We start from the raw sequence: 22,458 nt of genomic DNA, 5'->3' as shown, positions 1-22,458 counted from the left end.
CACCCACACTGTAGATAATAAATGTCAATATAACACTGTGAAACGTAATACAGTTCTATAAGGTAGGTGTTAATGCAGTACTGTTCATGTTCTTGATGGACTTTAGATCTTAATGTGTAAATGTATGTAATGTAGCCTTAATGTGTAAGTAAATACAGCCTTGTAAATACAACACTGAATATTAATGCAACACAGTGCATGTTAATGCAGCACTGTATATAGTAAAGGGGGAAGGTCGTAGCCTAGTGGTTAAGGTACTGGACTAGTAATCAGAAGGTTGCTGGTTCAAGCCCCATCACTACCAGGTTGCTGCTGTACACAGTAAATGTTAATGCAGCATTAGATATGTTAATGCATGAACTTATGTGTTAATATAAACGTTTGTGTACACTGAATAATACATCGATGTCTGTAATAATGCAGCACAGTTTATGTTGATATAACACGGTTGATGGTAATGTAGCACTGTATAGTGTAATGCAGCACTGTATGTGTTAATGCATATTATGTGTTAATGAGTATTTTTTAAAACATGATATTTTCTAGATAGTGCAATTTATAATGTTAAAAGGTATGAAACAATAATAACAGATAAAAAATCCTTCAAAATTTGTGAAGCAAAAATGAAGTTATTTCTTTTGCTTTTAACTTACGCAACAGCCTGGTGATGTAAAGCTTGCTTGACTCTGGACAGTGTTAGCCATGTTTTCCCAGCTTTTAATTTTAGGCAGACTTTATTCATTATTATACTTTATTTATTAGAACTTATGTGTTACTATAAACGTTTGTGTAGGTATGTTAAATGTACACTGATTCTACTGATTGTACATCGATGTCTGTAATAATGCAGCACAGTTTATGTTGATATAACACGGTTGATGGTAATGTAGCACTGCATAGGGTAATGCAGCACTGTATGTGTTAATGCAGCACAGTAAACTTTAATGGAACACTATATGTTGATGCAGTACTGGACATGGTAATGCATCCCTATATGTGTTAATGCAGAGTTTGTTAACAGTACGGTTTATAACACCGCACTGTATTGTTTTTAATGCAGCACGGTGAACAGTAATGCAGCACTGGAGATGGTAATTGAACTTGCGCGCTCCTGTCCGTCACTCACTTGATCAGGTCGCAGCTCGCGCCGCCGGCTGGTGTTGCCACAGTAACCGGTGAGCGAGTTGGATGCTGTAGCGTTACCGCAGTGATCAGTGAGGGGGATGGACTGATTCCGCTTGGCCTGAACCTACATCGGCATCATGATGGACATGGTGGTGACTCTGACTCACCACCGCACACTGAACAGGAACATGTTGCACACATGAGCTGCTGAGCCTCAGAGGACTGCACACATGCGGCTTTTGTATGTCCTAATGCAGGGGTGAGTACTCTAAATGAACCGCTCATAGCATTTTCAGCACCAACACATGCCGCTGAACAATGACTATCACTAGACTTTTGCGTCGCCATAGAAGCTCCACATTAATCGTTATCAACCTAGTAACGGTGAATATTTAATACAACGCGTTCAAGAGTTGATGGAAGCAACAGGGACGCACCTTGTTATAGTCATTCCTCACGTAGTTTACTGACAGGAATTGATGGCTCCCACGCTAATCAGTCTGCGGATATTTTCTTTTCTCATATTAATGACATGCAGGCGCAGTTATAGAGCATTATTTCATTCCCTGCGTCTCTTTTCGTGTCTTTTTTCGTGCCCATGTGTGGCTTTAATCTAATATTAGATTTTAATGTCGTATACCTGTTGGACTGTGGCAACATGTGAGGTAAATCTGACAGTGAATTATTTCATATTTTTATTAAAACGTATAAAAGTGTGTGTTAACATTTACCTATCTGTGTAAACCCCAAAATATTACTTAAATAAGGACGCTTTTTGTTAACGTGACTCGCTTCAAGAGCATAACAACCTAATACAAAATAAAAATAATCTGTTTTGCAACAGATTATACAAACAGGTCATCCTTTAAACCAGAGCTATTAGTTATAAAGCATCTCTATTAATCACAATCACACTGCACACTGTTATTTTTCAAACATATGACAACATTGTTAATCATTCACTGACCGAATGATTAAAAATTGGCGTCAAAGTGAACTCTGCATGATCAGGTAGCCTGCCAGCACGAGTAATAAACTGAAGGAACAACACGACACACTTAAGACAGTTATGCAAGGTCTTCTGTGGGGACAAGTTTTAATTACCTCAAGGAAAACAAGCTGCTTTAGGCTTATCCTGTCGACAAAAGCACAGCTGCAATTTCAAGGACATTAGCTTAAATAATAATGGGTCATTGAAATGACTTGCTTTACCCAAAATTTTATTTCAATAAAATGTATTACTCGAGTACATGATATTTAATACACTATTAAAGTACTAAGTTCCATTGTATCAAAAAACAAATATTTTAGTTATTCATCTCTTTCAAAGTTTAAAAATTGAAGTTTGTGACTGGTGAATTATATCTGCAATAACTAATCAATTGTAATCCAGACATATGAGGTTATAAACATTTGTCTGAAAATTACAATTATGACATCATAATTGCAAACATGTGTTTCATAATTGATTGATGTAAAACCACAGTTAAAAAACAAACAAAAATCTGTAAAACTTGTAAAACTATTGGTATGAGTTTAGGATATTATAAGTACTGCAAGTATTATATTATAAGTACTGCAGTTTTTTAAAAATACACCAAAATACATTTGTGGAAAAACAAACAAACAAACAAACAAAAAACATTATTCTCAAGTTTAAGTTTAGTTTGTTAAGGCTGGATCAGGTCAAGGTTTTCAAAAGGTTTAGTACTTGACCACATTAAAAAATCTTTAGTAGTCTTTAAAGTAACTTATGCCATATAGCATATACACAACATATATGTTAATTTGATAGATATATTTTAAAAACATGATATTTTCTGAATAGTGCAATTTATAATGTTAAAAACTATGAAACTTTTAAATTGATGAAAACAGATTAAAAAATCCTTTTGTGGAGCAAAAATAAAGTTATTTCTTTTGCTTTTCACTTATGCGACAGCCTGGTGATATAAAGCCTGCTTGACTCTGAACAGCGTTAGCCATGTTTTACCATATTGGTGGTTTTGGAATTATAGATTCAGACAGACAGATGATCTCACAGTAAAAGATAACATATTGTCTAAACTAGTTAAACTAGTTAGCAGCAGTCAAACTAGCTAGCTTTACATATGTATATATAGCCAATCATAAGCAATAATAAACAATTAGGAAGTTATATCACAAAGTCAAGTCAAATTACACTATGAAACTTTCTACACTATCAAATAATTGGTTGGTGTATGTTTCAGAAAACCCACAATAAAGAAAGAATATTATGTTTTAAATATTTCCCAAACTGCTAATCCCACCCACCATTAATATGTGTTCAGATTTGCCACTAGTGGGTAACACTATTATTTACAAGCAGTGCCGGCAGATTCTGCTTATCAAAACAAAATCTAAGTTTAATGATTCTTTTCTAGTGCTCCCGTTAGGGGTTGCCACAGCAGATTATTCATCTGCATATTTAATTTGGTACAGTTTTTAAGACAGATATCCTTCCCAGCACAACCTCCCTGTATTTCCGGCCTTGGGACCAGCACTAAAGGTGCACTGATATGTGTCCCCTTAGTGGCTAGGTTTACAAAATTAGATTATCTTACCATTACGCCACACAAACATACCCGAAAATTTTGTATTGCAATTATATTTTATGCTAATATTTTATGGTTTCCACAGGTGTGATTGTTTAGGGTTTGGTCTCCCTGTTTACATAATGATTTAGTGTTTTGCCAAGAGAGTCTTTGTTATGGAAACAATAAGGTAAAGACATATCACTTGTAGTTGTTACAACAGTATAAATTACATTTGAAACAGTTTAGAAACTGTACATTGTCCGTGTTTGAAAATTAAATAGCAGACTGACTAAAATAAAACATAATGGTTGCATGCTACATAGTTAATTCAGTCCCTGCTCTACATGCACAATTTTCATAATTTATAGACACCCAAAGGTAGGTTGGCAAGTAAAGGCACTGTCTTTTTTTGAGAAGCCCAAAAAAGGAGCTGCCTCAGAACTAGGCCACTAATGACTTGTGTCAGTATGACAGCTCTGTACTCACAGTGGGGTGGAAGAAAGTGGATTTATCAAGTACTTCCTCTCTCATGAGAGAGTGCCACCAAGTTGTCCCATCTAATCATAAACCAGAGAGAGAAGTCATCCTCACCAGTGCAGGCACATTTTTTTTATGAGACAGAAGATAAATTTAGACTGTGGCAAGAGTCCAAAAGAGGCCTGCAGGTAGACCTGTTCAATGTGTGAATTATACATGTGTCTGACTGTTAATGGTGTGAATAGCACACGTTTAATTATCTTGTGCTGTGAAAGGTTTTATGCATTGTTTAAAGGATGCTTGTTTGGCAGTAATTGTTCCTTTGCAATAAATCCTCCATTAGTCCTTAGCTTCATTTATTTTTTGGCAGGCAATTTAATCTAAAGCCAATGACAAATACAATACAATACAATACAAGCAAAGAGCTAACCAGTTCAGGCTGTCTGGCAACCCTGGATTTAGGGATATACAGGCCCAAAATTATGTATTTGGATTTTCCCTTTTTGTTCTAATCTAGCTGATTAAGAAGGTTCCTGGGGACCTAGGTTGATCGTCTTTCCATGTGTCTGCATAAGTTTTAATTCAGATATTTTGGTTTTTCTTCCCACCTTTCCAAAACAAGCAGAATATACAGTAATGTGGGAAATGTGTGTGTTGCTATATGATGCATTGGCACCCTGTCCAGGACAAATATTTGCCTTGCACCCTGTGCTGCCAAACCCAATGTGACTTCGACCAGGTAAATGGTCTGTAATTAAATAAATGCTGAAATGCAGGCCTCCTTTCAATGCTTGCAGTCTATGATTAACTGGATTAGTCAGAACTTCAATGAAATAAGAACAAAACAGTGGTTGATATTTAGCAGCAAAGGGAAATGTCTACAAATTAGTACACCTTGGACCCAGAGCTTGAAAACTAAAGACCAAATCAGAAATCTTGGTATTTGATATATACCTTTGCTAACCCCATTAAAACAATAACCAAAAAATATTCTATCATCTTAAGAATTTAGCCAAAATCAGCACAAGATATAGAGAAAGTGATACATGCTCTTATTTTCAGCAGGATAACTGTACTTTTTCTTTTAGAAGACCTCAAAACAACTTTGTTTTGTTCAGAAAGCTGCGGTTTAATCAAAAAAACAAAAACAGAGCACAATACTCCTGTTCTAAAATCTCCACATCAGCTTCCAGCTAGCTAAAGAATAGACTTAAGGTGCTATTTTTAGTCTATTAAAGAACTGGAATCTAAGCCTATAAGTACTTTTAAATCCATGACTACAGGTCAGTTAGTAGAATGTAGAATTCTAAAAGAATGGCAAAGCAGAACATTCAGCTTATCTTAGATCTGCCCTAAACATTACTTTAATTTAAGTGAGAAATGCAAAGCTGCTCTGGGCAGAGTGAAATGGGAGTGATGGTATGAATTATATGAATCATTAACATTGAACCCTGCAGCATTACATTCATGCATTTTGAATAAAGTCATTTAGCAGTCTGTCCTAAGTCATGATAGATGGATGACCTAATTTATTGTTTATGGATTTTTCTTGCAGTTGGCTGGCTGTTGTTTACAAATGCAACATTTAATTATAGATATTTGCTAACTGTATTAATATTATTATGGTATTACAATATTTAAAATTTATTCATTCTTATTTAATAATTGCTATCTTGATTGACCATATTACAGTGTTTTTGTACCTTTTGAAAACACTGGGTACAAGACAGGTATAAAAACTAGACAGGGTTTGAGTCAATTGCAGGGCATTACACACTGACCTGTTTACTCACTCACACCTAGGAGCAATTTTAAATAGCTTATCCACCTCTGCATGCTTTTGCAAGGTGTATATACTGTATGTACAGTGGGGGAAATAAGTATTTGATCCCCTGCTGATTTTGTAAGTTTACCCCCTTACAAAGACTTGAACAGTCTATAATTTTTATGGAAGGTTTATTTTAACAGAGAGAGACAGAATATCAACAAAAAATCCAGAAAAAAAACATTAAATAAAAGTTATAAATTAATTTGTATTTAATTAAGGGAAATAAGTATTTGATCCCCTACCAACCAGCAAGAATTCTGACCCCCACAGACCGGTTATGTGCCCATGAGGCACACAAATTAGTCCTGTCCCTGTATAAAAGACTCCTGTCACAGAATCAGTTCTTCCGTTCAAATCTCTCGACCACCATGGGCAAGACCAAAGAGCTATCAAAGGACGTCAGGGACAAGATTGTAGACCTGCACAAGGCTGGAATGGGCTACAAGACCATCAGCAAGAAGCTTGGTGAGAAAGAGACCACTGTTGGTGCGATAATTCGAAAATGGAAGAAATACAAGATCACAGTCAATCACCCTCGCTCTGGAGCTCCATGCAAGATCTCACCTGGTGGGGTAAGAATGATTCTGAGAAAGGTGAGGTCAGTCCAGAATTACACGGGAGGAGCTTGTCAATGATCTCAAGGGAGCTGGGAGCACAGTCACCAAGAAAACCATTAGTAACACACTTCGCCGTAATGGATTGAGATCCTGCAGTGCCCGCAAAGTCCCTCTGCTCAAGAAGGCTCATGTACAGGCCCGTCTGAAGTTTGCCAATGAACACCTGAATGATTCAGAGAAAGCTTAGGAGAATGTGATATGGTCAGATGAGACCAAAATTTAGCTCTTTGGCATCAACTCCACTCGCCGTGTTTGGAGGCAAAGAAATGCCCGGTGGGGATGGTGTTCTTGGGGTCATATCCAGCATTTCTCTGCTCCCAGCTCCCTTGAGATCATTGACAAGCTCCTCCCGTGTAATTCTGGACTGACCTCACCTTTCTCAGAATCATTCTTACCCCACCAGGTGAGATCTTGCATGGAGCTCCAGAGCGAGGGTGATTGACTGTGATCTTGTATTTCTTCCATTTTCGAATTATCACACCAACAGTGGTCTCTTTCTCACCAAGCTTCTTGCTGATGGTCTTGTAGCCCATTCCAGCCTTGTGCAGGTCTACAATCTTGTCCCTGACGTCCTTTGATAGCTCTTTGGTCTTGCCCATGGTGGTCGAGAGATTTGAACGGAAGAAACTGATTCTGTGACAGGAGTCTTTTATACAGGGACAGGACTAATTTGTGTGCCTCATGGGCACATAACCGGTCTGTGGGGGTCAGAATTCTTGCTGGTTGGTAGGGGATCAAATACTTATTTCTCTTAATTAAATACAAATTAATTTATAACTTTTATTTAATGTTTTTTTTCTGGATTTTTTGTTGATATTCTGTCTCTCTCTGTTAAAATAAACCTTCCATAAAAATTATAGACTGTTCAAGTCTTTGTAAGGGGGTAAACTTACAAAATCAGCAGGGGATCAAATACTTATTTCCCCCACTGTATATATATGTAATATAAATATTTGTATACATGTACGGACAGACACACCCTGATCCGCACTTTTTCCCCGCCTCTGTGCAGGCATCATCAATCAGCAGAGGTCGTAGTGCATCAGTTACGAGGAGTTCCTATACAGCTTAATACCCCACCCCTATATGAACAACAGGCCAATTGTTGTTCATGTGGCCGCTCAGCCCAGACAGATGGCAGAGCTGAGATTTGATACGATGTATTCGAAATCCCAGTTCTGGTGCCCTAGCGTGTGTGTTTTTTACCACTGCGCCACCTGAGCGGCCACCATTTTTTTAAAAATATAAACAAATATTGAATTTAATACCTGCCTGAGTTTAGTGAGTTATATGCTGCCATCAAAGTGACATCTTGTCACAGGAAGTTCACTGCTATTTCAGCAAGACAATAGCAAGCTTCATCATGCACGTGCTACAACAGTGTGGCTTCATAGACACAGAGTGTGTTTGCTTGAATGGCCTGCCTGCAGTAAAGATCTGTTTACATTTAAAATGTATGATGTCTCATGTAGATGAGAATAAGACAATGGCGATCACAGACTATTGAGCAGCTGAAGTCTTGTATCAAGCAAGAGTGGCCAAAGATTTTACTTGAAAAACCGGAACAATAAGTATCCAAAGTTCCCAAACGATTAGGAAGTATGATACCTTGGAAAGTTGATGTAACACAATAGTTAATATGCCTCTGTCCCAACTTTTGTATTAATGCCTGGCCGGCTGATAGCAGAGCTGAGATTCAAACTCAAGAGCTAGTGAGCTACCGTGTTTTACTGCTGCAGCACCTGAGCGCCTGTCACAACTTTTTTGAGTTGAGTTGCTGGCAAAATCTGCAAAAGTCAAGTTGGTCAGTAAAAACACTGAAAATCTTTTCTTTGCACTTTTGTCAGTTTAATAAAGGATAGAGATAAATAGGAAATCATAGATTCATTCTTTTTTTGCATTTAACAAAATGTCCTACGGTTTTTGTTTTTTTTCCGGTAATGGGGTTTGTATAAAGAAGCTGTTTACATTAGCATGGTAAATTAAAATGTAAATGCAGCTGGTTGTCTGTTTTATTGGTTTTGTTTTAATTAGCAAACATGTAAACCTACTTAAGTATTCATTACTTTCATTTGCAGTTGAACTACTGCTTTAGCCAAAAATATCTCTTTTATTTGCAAGCAGTAGTGATAATGTTTAATTATACAAAAAATAGCTCAGAAAATTGTCATTAGGAATAAATGTATTGAAACCTAAACCAGCTATAAGCAGTTTGTAGATATAAATTCTGCTTTAAAGGAATGACATTTCAGATCCTTCTTCACAAAGGGGGGCAGCAGTGTTGGCACAGAAAGACTGGTTTGTGTCCGTTTTGTTGACCGCAGGACAGGAACACAGATGGTGTTTATCCGTTATACTGCTGGCATCTCTACCTGTATTTCTCTCCCTCTTGCATCATTAAGATAGTAATCTAAGGTTAATTAATGGTTATTTATATGAATACTTCATGAAATGAAATGCCTTTTTTACAGCAAACAAGATAAACAATATAGAACATTAATATGTAAAAAAAAACTAATAAAGCAGTGGGATCTTAATGATTACATTTTACACTTATTATGTAAATTTTCATCAGATTGGCACCACATATGTTCTGGTATCTTGGACTTAAAAACTAAAGTGGGGGAACTGGGCATTAAATATATGTAATGTTCAGAGAGTTTTGTGCATGGTGGGTGCATTTCCATATACTCATGTTGATTTTCATAAATGACAATGCCAATGATGATGCACCCAAAAGAACATTTAGGGCGCCCAGGTGGCGCAGCAGGATATTCCGCCAGCACACCAGCGCCAAGATTCTAAACTCCTGGGTTCGAAAGTCGGTGTTGCCATCTGCTAGGATGGGATGACCGGACTATGTGGGTGGGGTCTTCAAATGCTGTGTAAGGACCCTGTTTCGCAGAGAGAGAGGCGTAAAAAAGGGTTCCTCTAAGAGCTGTACGCAGGTCGGAGGAGGTGTGAGCAGCAATATACCCACCTCGACTGCAATCAGGGATCCACCAGCAGCAGAAGACAAATACGCTAAATTGGGAGACAATGGAAGAAAATGCATAAATAAAAAATAGAAAAAAAGAACATTTAGGTAAACAGTAAAACAGTAAATGTGTATTTTATTGGTATTAGTCATTTTTAATTAAGGTAAAACCTAAGGTGAAACGTTCGGCAATAGTATTAAAGTACTGTAAATGCATGTGTAATATCATAGGTTTGTGATGTGTCATTTACACCAAAATCATTTCTAAGAAAAAGATTCCAAATATATAAACACATTTAAATACATTCGATTATCCTACTGTTACCATTTTAAGCAGTGGCTGAACCAAAAATCAACAAAGATGCATAAATGTTGGAGAAACATCAGAGAAACCTTCAAACCAACTGGAGAAAATTACTTACTGTAGTAATGGCTTACTAATTTCTAACTGACAGTAGTGGTTACATTAAGTGATCGTAGTTACATTTTGTCTTGTCTACAAAATTAGTGCAGATTTATTTATTTATTAGGATTTTAACATCATGTTTTACACTTTTTGGTTACATTCATGACAGGAACAGTAGTTACTCATTACACAAGACTCATCAGTACACAAGTTTTCAAACAGAGTCATGGACAATTTAGTATCTCATATTCACCTCACTTGCATGTCTTTGTACTGTGGGAGGAAACCTGAGCTCCTGGAGGAAACCCACACAGACACAGGGAGAACATGCAAACTGCCGGACCGCCCCACCTGGGGATCAGAAAGTGCAGATATTCAATTCTGGATTGGCTCTGTATCGTTTAGTTTCTGTTTGGGATTGTATTAAACTCCATAACAGCCATAACATTAAAACCACCTCCTTGTTTCTACACTCACTGTCCATTTTATCAGCTCCACTTATCCATTTTATCAGAAGCACTTTGTGGTTTTACAATTACTGACTGTAGTCCATCTATTCCTCTTCATGCTTTGTTAGCCATCTTTCATGCTGTTCTTCAATGGTCAAGTCCCAGGAACACTACAGAGTAGTGCACAGAGTGGATAAGACACCAAAATGCTTATGGAGTTTTTAAACACCTCACTGTCACTGCTGGACTGAGAATAGTCCACCAACAAAAAATATATTCAGCTAACAGCACCCTGTGGGCAGTGTCCTGTGACCACTGATGAAGGTCTCGAGGATGACCAACTCAAACAGCAGCAATAGATGAGCGATCATCTCTGACCAGCACAACACACACTAACACACCACCACCATGTGACCCACCACATAAATAATACCTGCTCTGTGGTGGTCCTGGGAGAGTCCTGACCATTGAAGAACAGCATGAAAGGGGGCTAAAAAGTATGCAGAGAAACAAATGGACTACAGTCAGTCATTGTAGAACTACAAAGTGCTTTTTTGTGGTAAGTGGAGCTGATAAAATGGACAGTGAGTGTAGAAACGAGGTGGTTTTAATGTTATGGCTGGTCAGTGTATATTTCCCAGTCTATTTACTGCTGTGGTTTACTGATGACATCTTAACATCTTTCCAAGTCTTTTAATTTAATACAATGCAAAGTGCCATTGCTACAAACTAGAACAAAAAACCTAGCACTTTTATTGATTTTGAAAAAACTTTGCATTTAACATCAGTTTGTTTTTTGTTCCACCCCTGGAGGGTGTACCCACCTGTTTTGGTTGTGTTGTTAAAGCACCATAGGCTAGATTTTGTTCTAGTTTGGCATTGAGCGTAAACTGACATTTCATGTCAGCTAAAGGATGCTGGCGTCAGTCTGAGCTCACTGCAACGTCTTATTTTAGAGCCTCGAAGGAAGTGTGCCCACTGGCTTATGTTGCATGACAGGACAGAGGTCGTGCTAGGTGCTAAAGTCCTTGGATTTGAGCTCAGATAAAGCACCACTATAAACATTGGTCAATACAGAAACAGAAATGCTGATACTAAAACATAAACAGAAGCCCTTCCTCCGTGGCTACCTAAAAATAGCCCTTTCATGCTATTTAAGCACAGTGGGTGAGATTTATGCATCACACAGTTAACATGCATCACTGAAGGTGCAGCTACATTGATTACTCAGCTAAATGTAGACGTGCCCTCAGGCGTGTATTGGCTTGCTGCATTTTTAATAGGTAGTGAGTTTAGCCTGGCAAAACTGCACTTATCACACACTATATCTCGGACATCAGGTCGGAGCCTGCTTGCTTGCGTAAATAAAGCCCGCTGCAATTTACATAAGCATTTTTTGGAAACAAGCTGCCACACAGTCACAGTCAGAAATCTTGGGTCTGTTTTTTTTTCTGATAGATAGATAGATAGATAGATAGATAGATAGATAGATAGATAGATAGATAGATAGACAGACAGACAGACAGACAGACAGACAGACAGACAGACAGACAGATTTATTCTGAAGGAAATTAGTGGCTTCCAATAGTTGAACAAGCAAAAGAAGAAGAACTAATACTAATAAAAATAAAGTAAGTAGGGTGTAGCAAATGTACAAGGTTCATATATACAATATACGGTATGCAAAAAAGTACAAATTGGGCATAATAATATATGTGTAGATCTACATGTAATGGGTAGGTGTTAAGGGTAGTATGTCTCTTGTGTGAGTTGGTGGCAGTGGGACACACTTTATCAAAGTCATCAAGGGTATCTGCGGTGATAGTGGGGGGCTGTTATATTAAGACCAGTTTGTTTCCTCCAGCATGGTCGTGCTATTTATAGTCAAGCTCAAATTTAAACAACCTGCACCCTGAGACAGAGAGATAGCTGGTACGCGTGTCAGGAAGAAAATAGAAGCAGGAAAATAAAGACTGGAAATAAAAAGTAAGTGTTAATTTGAAGGAGATGTCTGTAAATTTGTGGAATGGCTATTGCTATGGATTTCCTATAGACTTGTGGGAAATAAGAATTCCCAGAGGAACCAAAAGCTAATTTACCAGTGTTAGCACCTTAACTTGGTCTTGAGCAAAGCTTCCTACCATACTGTCGTATTTTGAGTGTGAATTGATTTGTTTCTTTGTCAAGTGTAAATAATGAGACATGCTAGGACCACCATAATTCTCCTGTTTGACCATACAGTGACACACACACACAAACATGACCGTGAGGTAACTGGCAGCTTTATGTTTCCAGTGAAAGTGTCTTGAAGAAAGGAGGACATAAATGTGACAAGGCCTGTTGATTAAGGCACCACACATGTAAAATTCATTCATTCATTGTCTGTTTTACCACTTCTTTGTCCTATTCAGGGTCACGGGGCGAAGGGTAAAAAACATCCTGGACATGTCGCCAGTCCATCACAAGGCAAACACACACATGCACAAACACACACACCTAGGGCACACACCTTTAGTATCTCTAATTAACCAGATTGCATGTATTTGGACTGTGGGAGGAAACCAGAGCTCCCGGAGGAAACCCACACAGACACAAGAACATGCAAACTCCACACAGAAAGGACCCAGACCATTCCACCTGGGAACTGAACCCAGGCCTTTCTGCTGTAAGGCAACAGTGTTACCCACCGAGCCACTGGGCCACCCCACACGTTAAATTTCATTTTGAATAGAAGAATACTTTTAAGTTTTAAAGTTTTTATTACTTTTTATTAAGTTTTAAATATTTATTTTAAGTGTAGTTTTAATTGGTTATAAGAGTTTTTATGGTTGTTTTAGAAGAGTAGTTTTAGTCATGATGAGAATTGGTCTGAAATTCACTTCTACATTTTGCTGCTTTAGGTGCAGTACCTTTACTTGCTTAAAGCACTTTTCACTTTTTACTCCTAGAACCCATCAACACCCTTCATAACTACAGTCTAGTAAAATATCTATTAGTGCAGTATATTTTTGTTCTGTTCTTTGTTCTGGTTTCAATTTACACTTATGGAATTTAAGAGATGCTTTTATTCAAAGTTACTTATTTTATTTAAGAACCAACTTAAGTGCCCAGCTGGCGCAGCAAGATATTCCGCTAGCACACCAGCACCTAGATTCTGAACACCTCGGTTCGAATCTCGGCTCTGCCACTGGTCGGCTGGGCACCATCTAGCGGGCACAATTGGCAGTGTCTGCAGCAGACAATAATTGGCCACCATGTCGGCTGGGTGGGTTGACCGGACTAAGTGGGTGGGGTCTTCAAATGCTGTGTAAGGACTCTGGTTAGCAGATAGAGGCGTCTGTGCAGAAAGCATGGGCGAAAAGAAGGGGTCCGCTAGGACTGCACATGGGTCGGAGGAGGCGAGAGCAGCAACATACCCTCCTCGCGGGACCCCCAGCAGCGGAAAACAAATTGACTACGCTAAATCGGGAGAAAATGCATAAATAAATAGAAAATAGGAAAAAAAACATATAAGAACTGACTTATACAAGAATTATGACTTAAAACAATTCAAGCAATTGAGGGTTAAGGGCCTAGCTCAGGGGTCCAGCAATGGCAACATATCAGTGGTGGGGCTTGGACCGGAACCTTCTGATTAGTACTCCAGTACCTTAACTGCTGAGCTACCATTGTCTCAATTCAGATCAAAACAAGCTTACAAATCAATGCTTTTGGTATTAATTAGCATTTCACATACTGTCTTAACCTTTCTGGAATTCAAGTTTGTACAGATTCTGTATATATAACCAGTGGCATTATCAATGTAATTATTATTATTTTACTAATACTTTCCTGTATTTCTGTTTTGGTTTCAGAAAGAAGCAAAGTATTGCATCTTCTTACCCTCTGAAAACTTGCACTTCCATACTTGATGGTCATCAGATGTGGGTTGCCAGTCCCTAAGAACACCCTTTTCAACTGTTGGAACAAAAAAACAGAAATTAAAGGATGGTTTTACGCAGTATTTTGATGAAGACTGTTCCTTCAGACAGTTCATGTATCAGCTACGGATGACCTGTGTTAGCTCAGGAATTTAAACTAGAATGACATTACAGAGGTTGCTTCAGTGGCTCGACTACTTTATCACCTCCCTTTTAAAAACAGTATTTATTTTACAGCTAGGCTTTATTGTTTATGAATAAATATCAGATAAAACACTGCTATATATATTTTTTTAACATGCATGACAAATCTTTTTGCATGCACTGTGAACATGTCTAACTACAATACCGGTTATTAGGTCATCAGTGTTTAATCACAGGTGAAATTGTATGGACTAATAGGTTTTGTTTGCACCCAGTAACAACCCAGTCCACAGCAGGTATTACAACAGCCCATATAGCTTTATTAACAATAAAGCTACACCTATAAACCAGAGTTTACAAGGGACATTTTGCAAGATTCTCCATTCTCAAGATGAGTAACAAGTCAGATTTAGAAGGTGTGGTCTACACGCTGGAGGAGCTGGAATGCAAGATCTGCTACAGCCGTTATGACGCACGTGCCCGCAAGCCCAAGCTGCTTGCCTGCCTGCACCGCGTCTGTGCTAGATGCCTGAAAAAGATGGCCGAGATGGAGTCATCACCCGGCGTCGTCAGTTGCCCGTTCTGCCGCCATCAGACACATTTGCCCGATGAGGAAATCTGGCTCCTGCAGGATGACAGCAACATCCTGGCCATCCTGTCCTACCAGGAACAAGTAAGAAAGAGTGGCTCAGTCCCTGCAGGTGAAGTTCTCCTCACCCCAACCAGTCTGAGTGGAGGAGAAATAGGAGGAAATGGAAATGAAGGGGGAAGAGAACAGGCCCATAGTTCCTCAGACTGCCTGGTCATTACCATCATGGAGGTACCAGGAGAGTCACAATCGCCGGACTCCACCGGGATGCTAAACATGGTGCGCCTGTACAGACCGGCAAGCTTGGACTCTCTGCCGTGCCACGTGCCCGTGCAGAAGTGGCGAGCATGGACATCGCACACGGTGCCACGCTTTGTCATGGGCTTCCTTTGCCTGATCTACTTCAGCTCGCTTCCTCTGGGCATCTACTTGCTCATGATTCAGAAGCTTACATTAGGCGTGATCCTAGTCAGTTTGGTGCCGTCCACTCTCGTCCTGTGCGTCTTTTACGGCTTCTGCCAGTGCCTGTGCCATGAGATCATGGAGGCTATCACAACATAGCAGCGTGCAAACGTTAGAGATTGTGAATAAAGCCAAAATGACAAATTTGTTCTTTTGTTCTGACTGCTCATCTACCGTTGCACTGGAACATACCAGCATTTTAAAGTGAACATGTTAAACCATTTTCATATAAAGGGCAATATATGTCTAACTTAAGCAGTTCAGACTTCACAACCATTTCAGGTTGTAAGTATTAAGCTTAGATTGCCTCAACTTGCAATTTTTTTTTTCCTCCGGCAGGGTACGTTCAACATGACTGTAATCCTTTTACATCCCACTAATAATAGAATGAAAGTTTATCTTATCTAACATGGAGACTATGGGATTTGTTCTGTTCTATGAGTAAAAATGTCCTCTCTACTTTTGACAATCCATTTGTTGTGTAACTTGAAAGTATAGTCTTGTTATACTTGTCAAAGTTCCTAGTTGCCTTTGTAAGGCATGTCAGTTCTCATGCTCTATTTTAATGTTGTATATAGAAAATGATGTTTGTCATTGTTATGAGAATAAACAAATGCCTTCAAATCAACTAAACTGTTATTAGATAATCAATAAAGTTTCAAACTATGTCTATTTGCTATACAGTTTCTATAGTATACAGTGTACTGATCAGCCATAACAATAAATCAATAAAGCTCCACTTACCATATAGAAGCACTTTGTAGTTCTAGGGTTAGTCCATCTGTTTCTCTGCATGCTTTGTTAGCCCACTTTCATGCTGTTCTTCAATGGTCAGGACCACTACAGAGTAGGTATTATTTAGGTGGTGGGTCATTCTCAGCACTGCAGTGACACTGACATGGTAGTGGTGAGTTAGTGTGTGTTGTGCTGGTATGAGTGGATAAAACACAGCAGTGCTGATAGAGTTTTTAAACACCTCACTGTCCCTGCTGGACTGAGAATAGTCCACCAACCAAAAATATCCAGCCAACAGCACCCCGTGGGCAGCGTCCTGTGACCACTGATGAAGGTCTAGAAGATGGCCAACTCAAACAGTAGCAATAGATGAGCGATCGTCTCTGACTTTACATCTACAAGGTGGACCAACTAGGTAGGAGTGTCTAATAGAATGGACAGTGAATGGACACGGTATTTTAAAACTCCAGCAGCGCTGCTGTGTCTGATCCACTCATACCAGCACAACACACACTAACACACCACCACCATGTCATTGTCACTGCAGTGCTAAGAATGATCCACCACCTAAATAATAGCTGCTCTGTGGTGGTCCTGTGGTGGTCCTGACCATTGAAGAACAGGGTGAAGGCAGGCTAAAAAAGTATAGAGAAACAGATGGACTACAGTCAATAATTATAGAACTACAAAGTGCTTCTATATAGTAAGTGGGGCTGATAAAATGGACAGTGAGTGTAGAAACAAGGAGGTGGTTTTAATGTTATGGCTGATCAGTGTATCATAATAATTGCCAAACCCATTCTGCCTAACTATATGGCAACGTTTTGGAAAGATCAGTGTCTAACCTTACAAATGCTCAAAAACTCTCCAAAATATAGTGGAATTAATATCCATGGTTTTAGAATGGGAAGTCCAAAAAAGCTCATGGTCAGATGTCCACATAGCTTTGGCCATATAATTGAACACATTGAGCATTCATTCACAGTCCTGATTGAAAAAGGGTAAATGTGAGTGTGAATCTATTAAAACTCATTCAGCCCCAAGCCTGTTATGCCAAAAGCCTTGGCACAGTATTGAATTTATTCTTTCCTCAGGTGTTGCAAGACGATAATGCTCCTTTAATTATGTTAGTCCTGGTCACACCAGAAGCTTAAAGTTTGTGTCACTTTGCAAATTGGGCATGGGCAGACTGAGACTGAAAGGTTTTAGCCAGAAATAACCCCCCTTTCTGGTTTATTTAGCTATGACCATCTTGGCTATGTTAACTTATACAATTCCAAATCAGACAAGGTTGGGACAGTTTGAAAAAAGAAGAAAAAAAAGCAATGTAAGTGTTTCTTACATTGACTTCCCAGTATACTTCATGTTTTGTCTGGTCAACTTCATTTTATTAGTTAATACACTTTCATTATTGTATTTCAGGCCTTCAACACATTCCAAAAAGTTAAAACAGGGGCAATTTAGGGCTAGTAATGAGGTTACAAAATAAATAATGATGTGATTTTAACAGGTGATTTTAATCTTGATTTGGTACAACCCCAAATCAGAAAAAGTTGGGACAGTATGGAAAATGCAAATAAAATAAAAATGCAGTGTTCCTTACGTTTATTTTGACTTTTATTTGATTGCAGACAGTTTAAACCCAAAATAATATACCTCAATTCCTGCATTTCAGGCCTTCAACACATTCCAAAAAAAGTTGGGACTGGGCAATTTAGGGCTAGTAATGAGCAGAAAAAACTAAATAATGATGTGATTGCAAACAGGTGATGTCAACAGGTGACTGTAATCATGGTTTGGTACAAAAGCAGCATCCAGGAAAGGCTGAGGCTTTGATGAGCAAAGATGATCAGAGGATCTCCAGTTTGTCAACAAATGTGTGAGAAAATGATTGAAATGTTTAAAAACAATGTACCTCAAAGAAAGATTAGAAGGGATTTGCATATTTCTCCCTCTACAGTGCTTAATATTATTAAACCATTCAAGAAATCTGAAGGAGTTTTAGGGTGTAAAGGGCAAGGATGCAAGCCTTAGGTGAACACCCATGATCTCCAGTCCCTCCGACGACACTCAACAATAGATGATACGTCCACATGGGCAAATGATTAGTTTGGTAAAACTTTGTCAGGCACTACAATACAGAGTTACATTCACAAATGCCACTTAAAACTTTACTGTGCAAAAAAGAAGCCTGTGTTAACCATATCCAGAAGCGGCATCAAGATCTCTGGGCTTGGAGGCATCTGGGATGAACCATCGCACAGTGGAAATGTGTATTGTGGTCAGTATTTCAGATCTTTTTTAGAAGAAATAAATGCCATGCACTCCGGACCAAAGACAAAACGGACAACATTACAAAGTGGTAAATGCTTTTTTTTGGAATGCATTGCAGGCATAAAGAGCAGGAATGGATGTAAATTAACAAATGAAATGAACTTGACCAGACAAAACATAAAATATCTTGGGTTCATACTGTCTGCAATAAAATACAAGTCAATGTAAAAAACACCTTTTTCCCCCTGCATGTTCCATACTGTCCCAAATTCTTCTGATTTGGGGTTGTAGTTTAGAAATGTATACTTAATTGTAAGCAGGGATGAATAAATATTCCTTTTTTAAGCAATAATTTTTTATTATTATTTAACTTAAAATGTATTTAATTTACTTTATAGCACAATCTTCAATTTTGTGATAGAATGCAGAATCATAAACATGGATGAATATTATTTAGAAAATCATTAAATCACAAAGAACCAAAGTAACCAAATAATAATAATATTAAATAAAATGTGCGCAAGCTGTTGTTTTCACAGTTGTAGGCATTATATCACATTAAATCAGGTGCATAAATAAAAACCTGAAATTGATTACCAGGGTAGATGTGAACAAAAATGGTAACATAACATCTATTTATAGCAACATGATGCATTCGAGTGTTCGAGAATACAGAGAGCTTTATCAGTGTAGACTAGGCACTGGATTTTCCTGAGAAACTAATGTAAAGAGAAAAATCAACATCAAAAGGTTAAATCATTTAAAGGCAAAAGACATTTGAAAGATCCTGATATTAAAATGGTTATGTAATAAATATTGCTTCAACAACATGTGACTAATATGTGTCACCAATGATGTGTTAATTCTTTCCTACAAGGGTTAGAAAAACAAAAGAGCTGGAAGAACAATGTGTGATGTACATTCAATTAAATATGAATGCCCTGTGTTGTGGAAAGGCATATTGCAGCACAGCTGCTTTGCTAAGCTAATAGCAGGGTTGCTTGGGATACCAGACCTGTGGGAGTAAATGTGTCAAGGGCCCTCCTCATCCACACACTGCACTTAAACCAGCCTGAGAAGACACAGGGGGGTCATCAAAGGATCCCCGTCTGGTCCCGTGTAGTCCCACACTGTTCTCCCAGAAGGCAATTAGTCTAAACCACACACACACAAGGATGGAAAAGCTCTACAAAGCAAGCCACCATGCTTAAAATAAAGCACACCTATTTCCATGAGTCAGATCAGGCATGTGTTTATCCTGAAACTATGTTTTCCTCAGATGTGAAACATCCGCTATCGTTTGGCTGAAGGCATCAGCTGCAGGGCTCAGGCCTAATTGAAAAAGGTCTCCCTAAAGACAAGCAGCTTCCATGAAGCCATTGGAACGGAAGTGGAGAGGTGCCGGAGGTAACACTGTACTGTTTGACAGTAAGTGGCTCAGATGTACTCAAGCTGAGATGTGAGACCGTCAACACAACAGTAAGGATGGGAAGAACCAATGAAATCATGAAGGACTCTTGAGAAGACTCAGGTAAACAGTTCCCAGATTACTTTTTGAAAGAACGTAGATACAGTTATTACTGTAACTAATACTGCAGTGTGTAACTTTTAGTTGTTGTAAAATGTAAAGTACTTTAAAACTGGTGCTGCTAAAAGTCTAAATATTTATTTAGTACTTACTGGTCAGATTTGCCATAATAATTTAAAAAATACAGGTCATTTTATTATTGTAAGTGTGACTTACCATTCAAAGATATCCTTAATTACCTTTAATTTAATTTAATTACCTTTAATTTAATTAGATACCTGTAGTAATTAAAAATATTCTTTAATGAAGTTGCTTGGAATTAAATTTACTCCCTATACGTCTTCTAAAATTATGCATTGCAAACAGGTTTAACTCATAAAAGCTTATAAATTCAAAAAAAAAATTTTTTAAATACATCAAAATCTAAACATTAGAACCACTTCTTGAACATGTGTATGGTAATGCCTACTTAGGAATATATTAAATGATGGTCTGAGTGTAGATATTCATAGTACCAGGTTAAATGCATCAACTATGGAAAGCATAAAGACCTAAGTGTCTTTTATTAAAGCTAGATCTGTTATGGCCAGACAATTGGGTTGAATTATCTCAGAAATAACAAGAGGTGCATACAGGCAGCCATAGTGAGTACCCACCGACAGCAGTCTAAGGAGGGACAAGAGTGTTCTGGGCAGACAAGAGTTATTAATGTCAGTGTACATGAAGACTGTGGCATTTGGTACATTTGGACCAACAAACGAGCTACTGTGGCTCAAAATAATAGTGAGGTGAATGGGTCACAAGAGATAGTGCATCAAACCCTTCTGTGAATGAGGCTGTGCAATTGTAGAGCAGTCAAAAGTCATTCCCATCTACATTTTCAGCATTTAGCAGACACTTTTATCCAAAGCGACTTACAATTATGACTTAACACGATTTTAACGCAATTGAGGTTGCTCAGGGGCCCAACAGTGGCAACCTGGTAGTGGTGGGGCTTGAACCGGCAACCTTCAGATTACTAGTCCAGTACCTTAATCACTGAGCTACATGATAAATGATATGCATCATTTATTGATTGAAGAAATGGCACCAGTAAGCACTGTAGGATGATCCACTTTGCAATGTACAGAAGTTAAAGGACCTGCTGATGATGTCTTGGTATCAAATACCACATTACTCCTTCTGATGTCTTGTGAAGTCCATGTCTTGTAGGTTCAGAGCTGTTTTGACAGCATATTAGGTGGGCAGTTTTGACTCATTGGTGTAAATCCAACTCAACAGCTCTAAACAAAAATGAATATCATTGGCTTTCTTTGACAACACAACAGTCCTTCTCTAGCAAAAACGTTGAGTACTTATAGGAATTTGAGGAGTTACAACCACATAGTAGTGATAATTTATGTATTTTAAGCATTACACTAATCAGCCATAACATTAAAACCACCTCCTTGTTTCTACACTCACTGTCCATTTTATCAGCTCCACTTACCATATAGAAGCATTTTGTAGTTCTACAAATACTGACTGTAGTCCATCTGTTTCTCTACATATTTTTTAGCCTCCTTTCACCCTGTTCTTCAGTGGTCAGGACCACTACAGAGCAGGTATTATTTAGGTGGTGGATTATTTTCAGCACTGCAGTGACACTGACATGGTGGTGGTGTGTTTGTGTGTGTTGTGCTGGTATGAGTGGATCAGACACAGCAGCGCTGCTGGAGTTTTTAAATACCATGTCCACTCACTGTCCACTCTATTAGACACTCCTACCTAGTTGGTCCACCTTGTAGATGTAAACTCAGAGATGATCGCTCATCTATTGCTGCTGTTCGAGTTGGCCATCTTCTAGACCTTCATCAGTGGTCACAGGACACTGCCTACTGGGCGCTGTTGGCTGGATATATTTTTTGTTGGTGGACTATTCTCAGTCCAGCAGTGACAGTAAGGTGTTTAAAACTCCATCAGTGCTGCTGTGTCTGATCCACTCATACCAGCACCACACACTAACACACCACCACCATGTCAGTGTCACTGCAGTGCTGAGAATGATCCACCACCCAAATAATACCTACTCTGTAGTGGTCCTGGGAGAGTCCTGACCATTGAAGAACAGCATGAAAGGGGGCTAACAAAGCATGCAGTGAAACAGATGGACTACAGTCAGTAATTGTAGAACTACAAAGTGCTTCTATATGGTAAGTGGAGCTGATAAAATGAACAGTGAGTGTAGAAACAAGGAGGTGGTTTTAATGTTATGGCTGATCTGTGTATTATCTTTATAGAAGTTACCAACTGGTGACAGATTCATTTATGATTATTTTGGGTTGATTTTGAATTCAAAAACTTCACATCACAGAAGCAGGCAGAGGAGG

The 22,458-nt window shown here is 38.5% G+C and overlaps 1 protein-coding gene across 1 annotated transcript; it reads left to right on the top strand.

Moving 5' to 3' along the window:
* The first annotated feature begins 1,214 nt into the window (after window positions 1-1,214).
* Window positions 1,215-16,099, top strand: LOC134316316 (E3 ubiquitin-protein ligase RNF182). The gene is made up of 2 exons (XM_062996670.1): window positions 1,215-1,384; window positions 14,292-16,099. The coding sequence occupies exon 2, from the start codon at window positions 14,893-14,895 to the stop codon at window positions 15,649-15,651; it is 759 nt and encodes a 252-aa protein (XP_062852740.1). The 5' UTR covers window positions 1,215-1,384; window positions 14,292-14,892; the 3' UTR covers window positions 15,652-16,099.
* Window positions 16,100-22,458: the final 6,359 nt, after the last annotated feature.

This window comes from Trichomycterus rosablanca, chromosome 6, assembly GCF_030014385.1.
Source record: "Trichomycterus rosablanca isolate fTriRos1 chromosome 6, fTriRos1.hap1, whole genome shotgun sequence".
Classification (NCBI taxonomy): domain Eukaryota; kingdom Metazoa; phylum Chordata; class Actinopteri; order Siluriformes; family Trichomycteridae; genus Trichomycterus; species Trichomycterus rosablanca.
The sequence above is the reverse complement of the archived record's forward strand: the minus strand, read 5'-3'. Positions and strand labels throughout refer to the sequence as shown.

Coding starts and splice junctions, on each gene's coding strand:
- LOC134316316 (XM_062996670.1), top strand. CDS start 14,893: ATGAGTAACAAGTCAGATTTAGAAGGTGTGGTCTACACGCTGGAGGAG.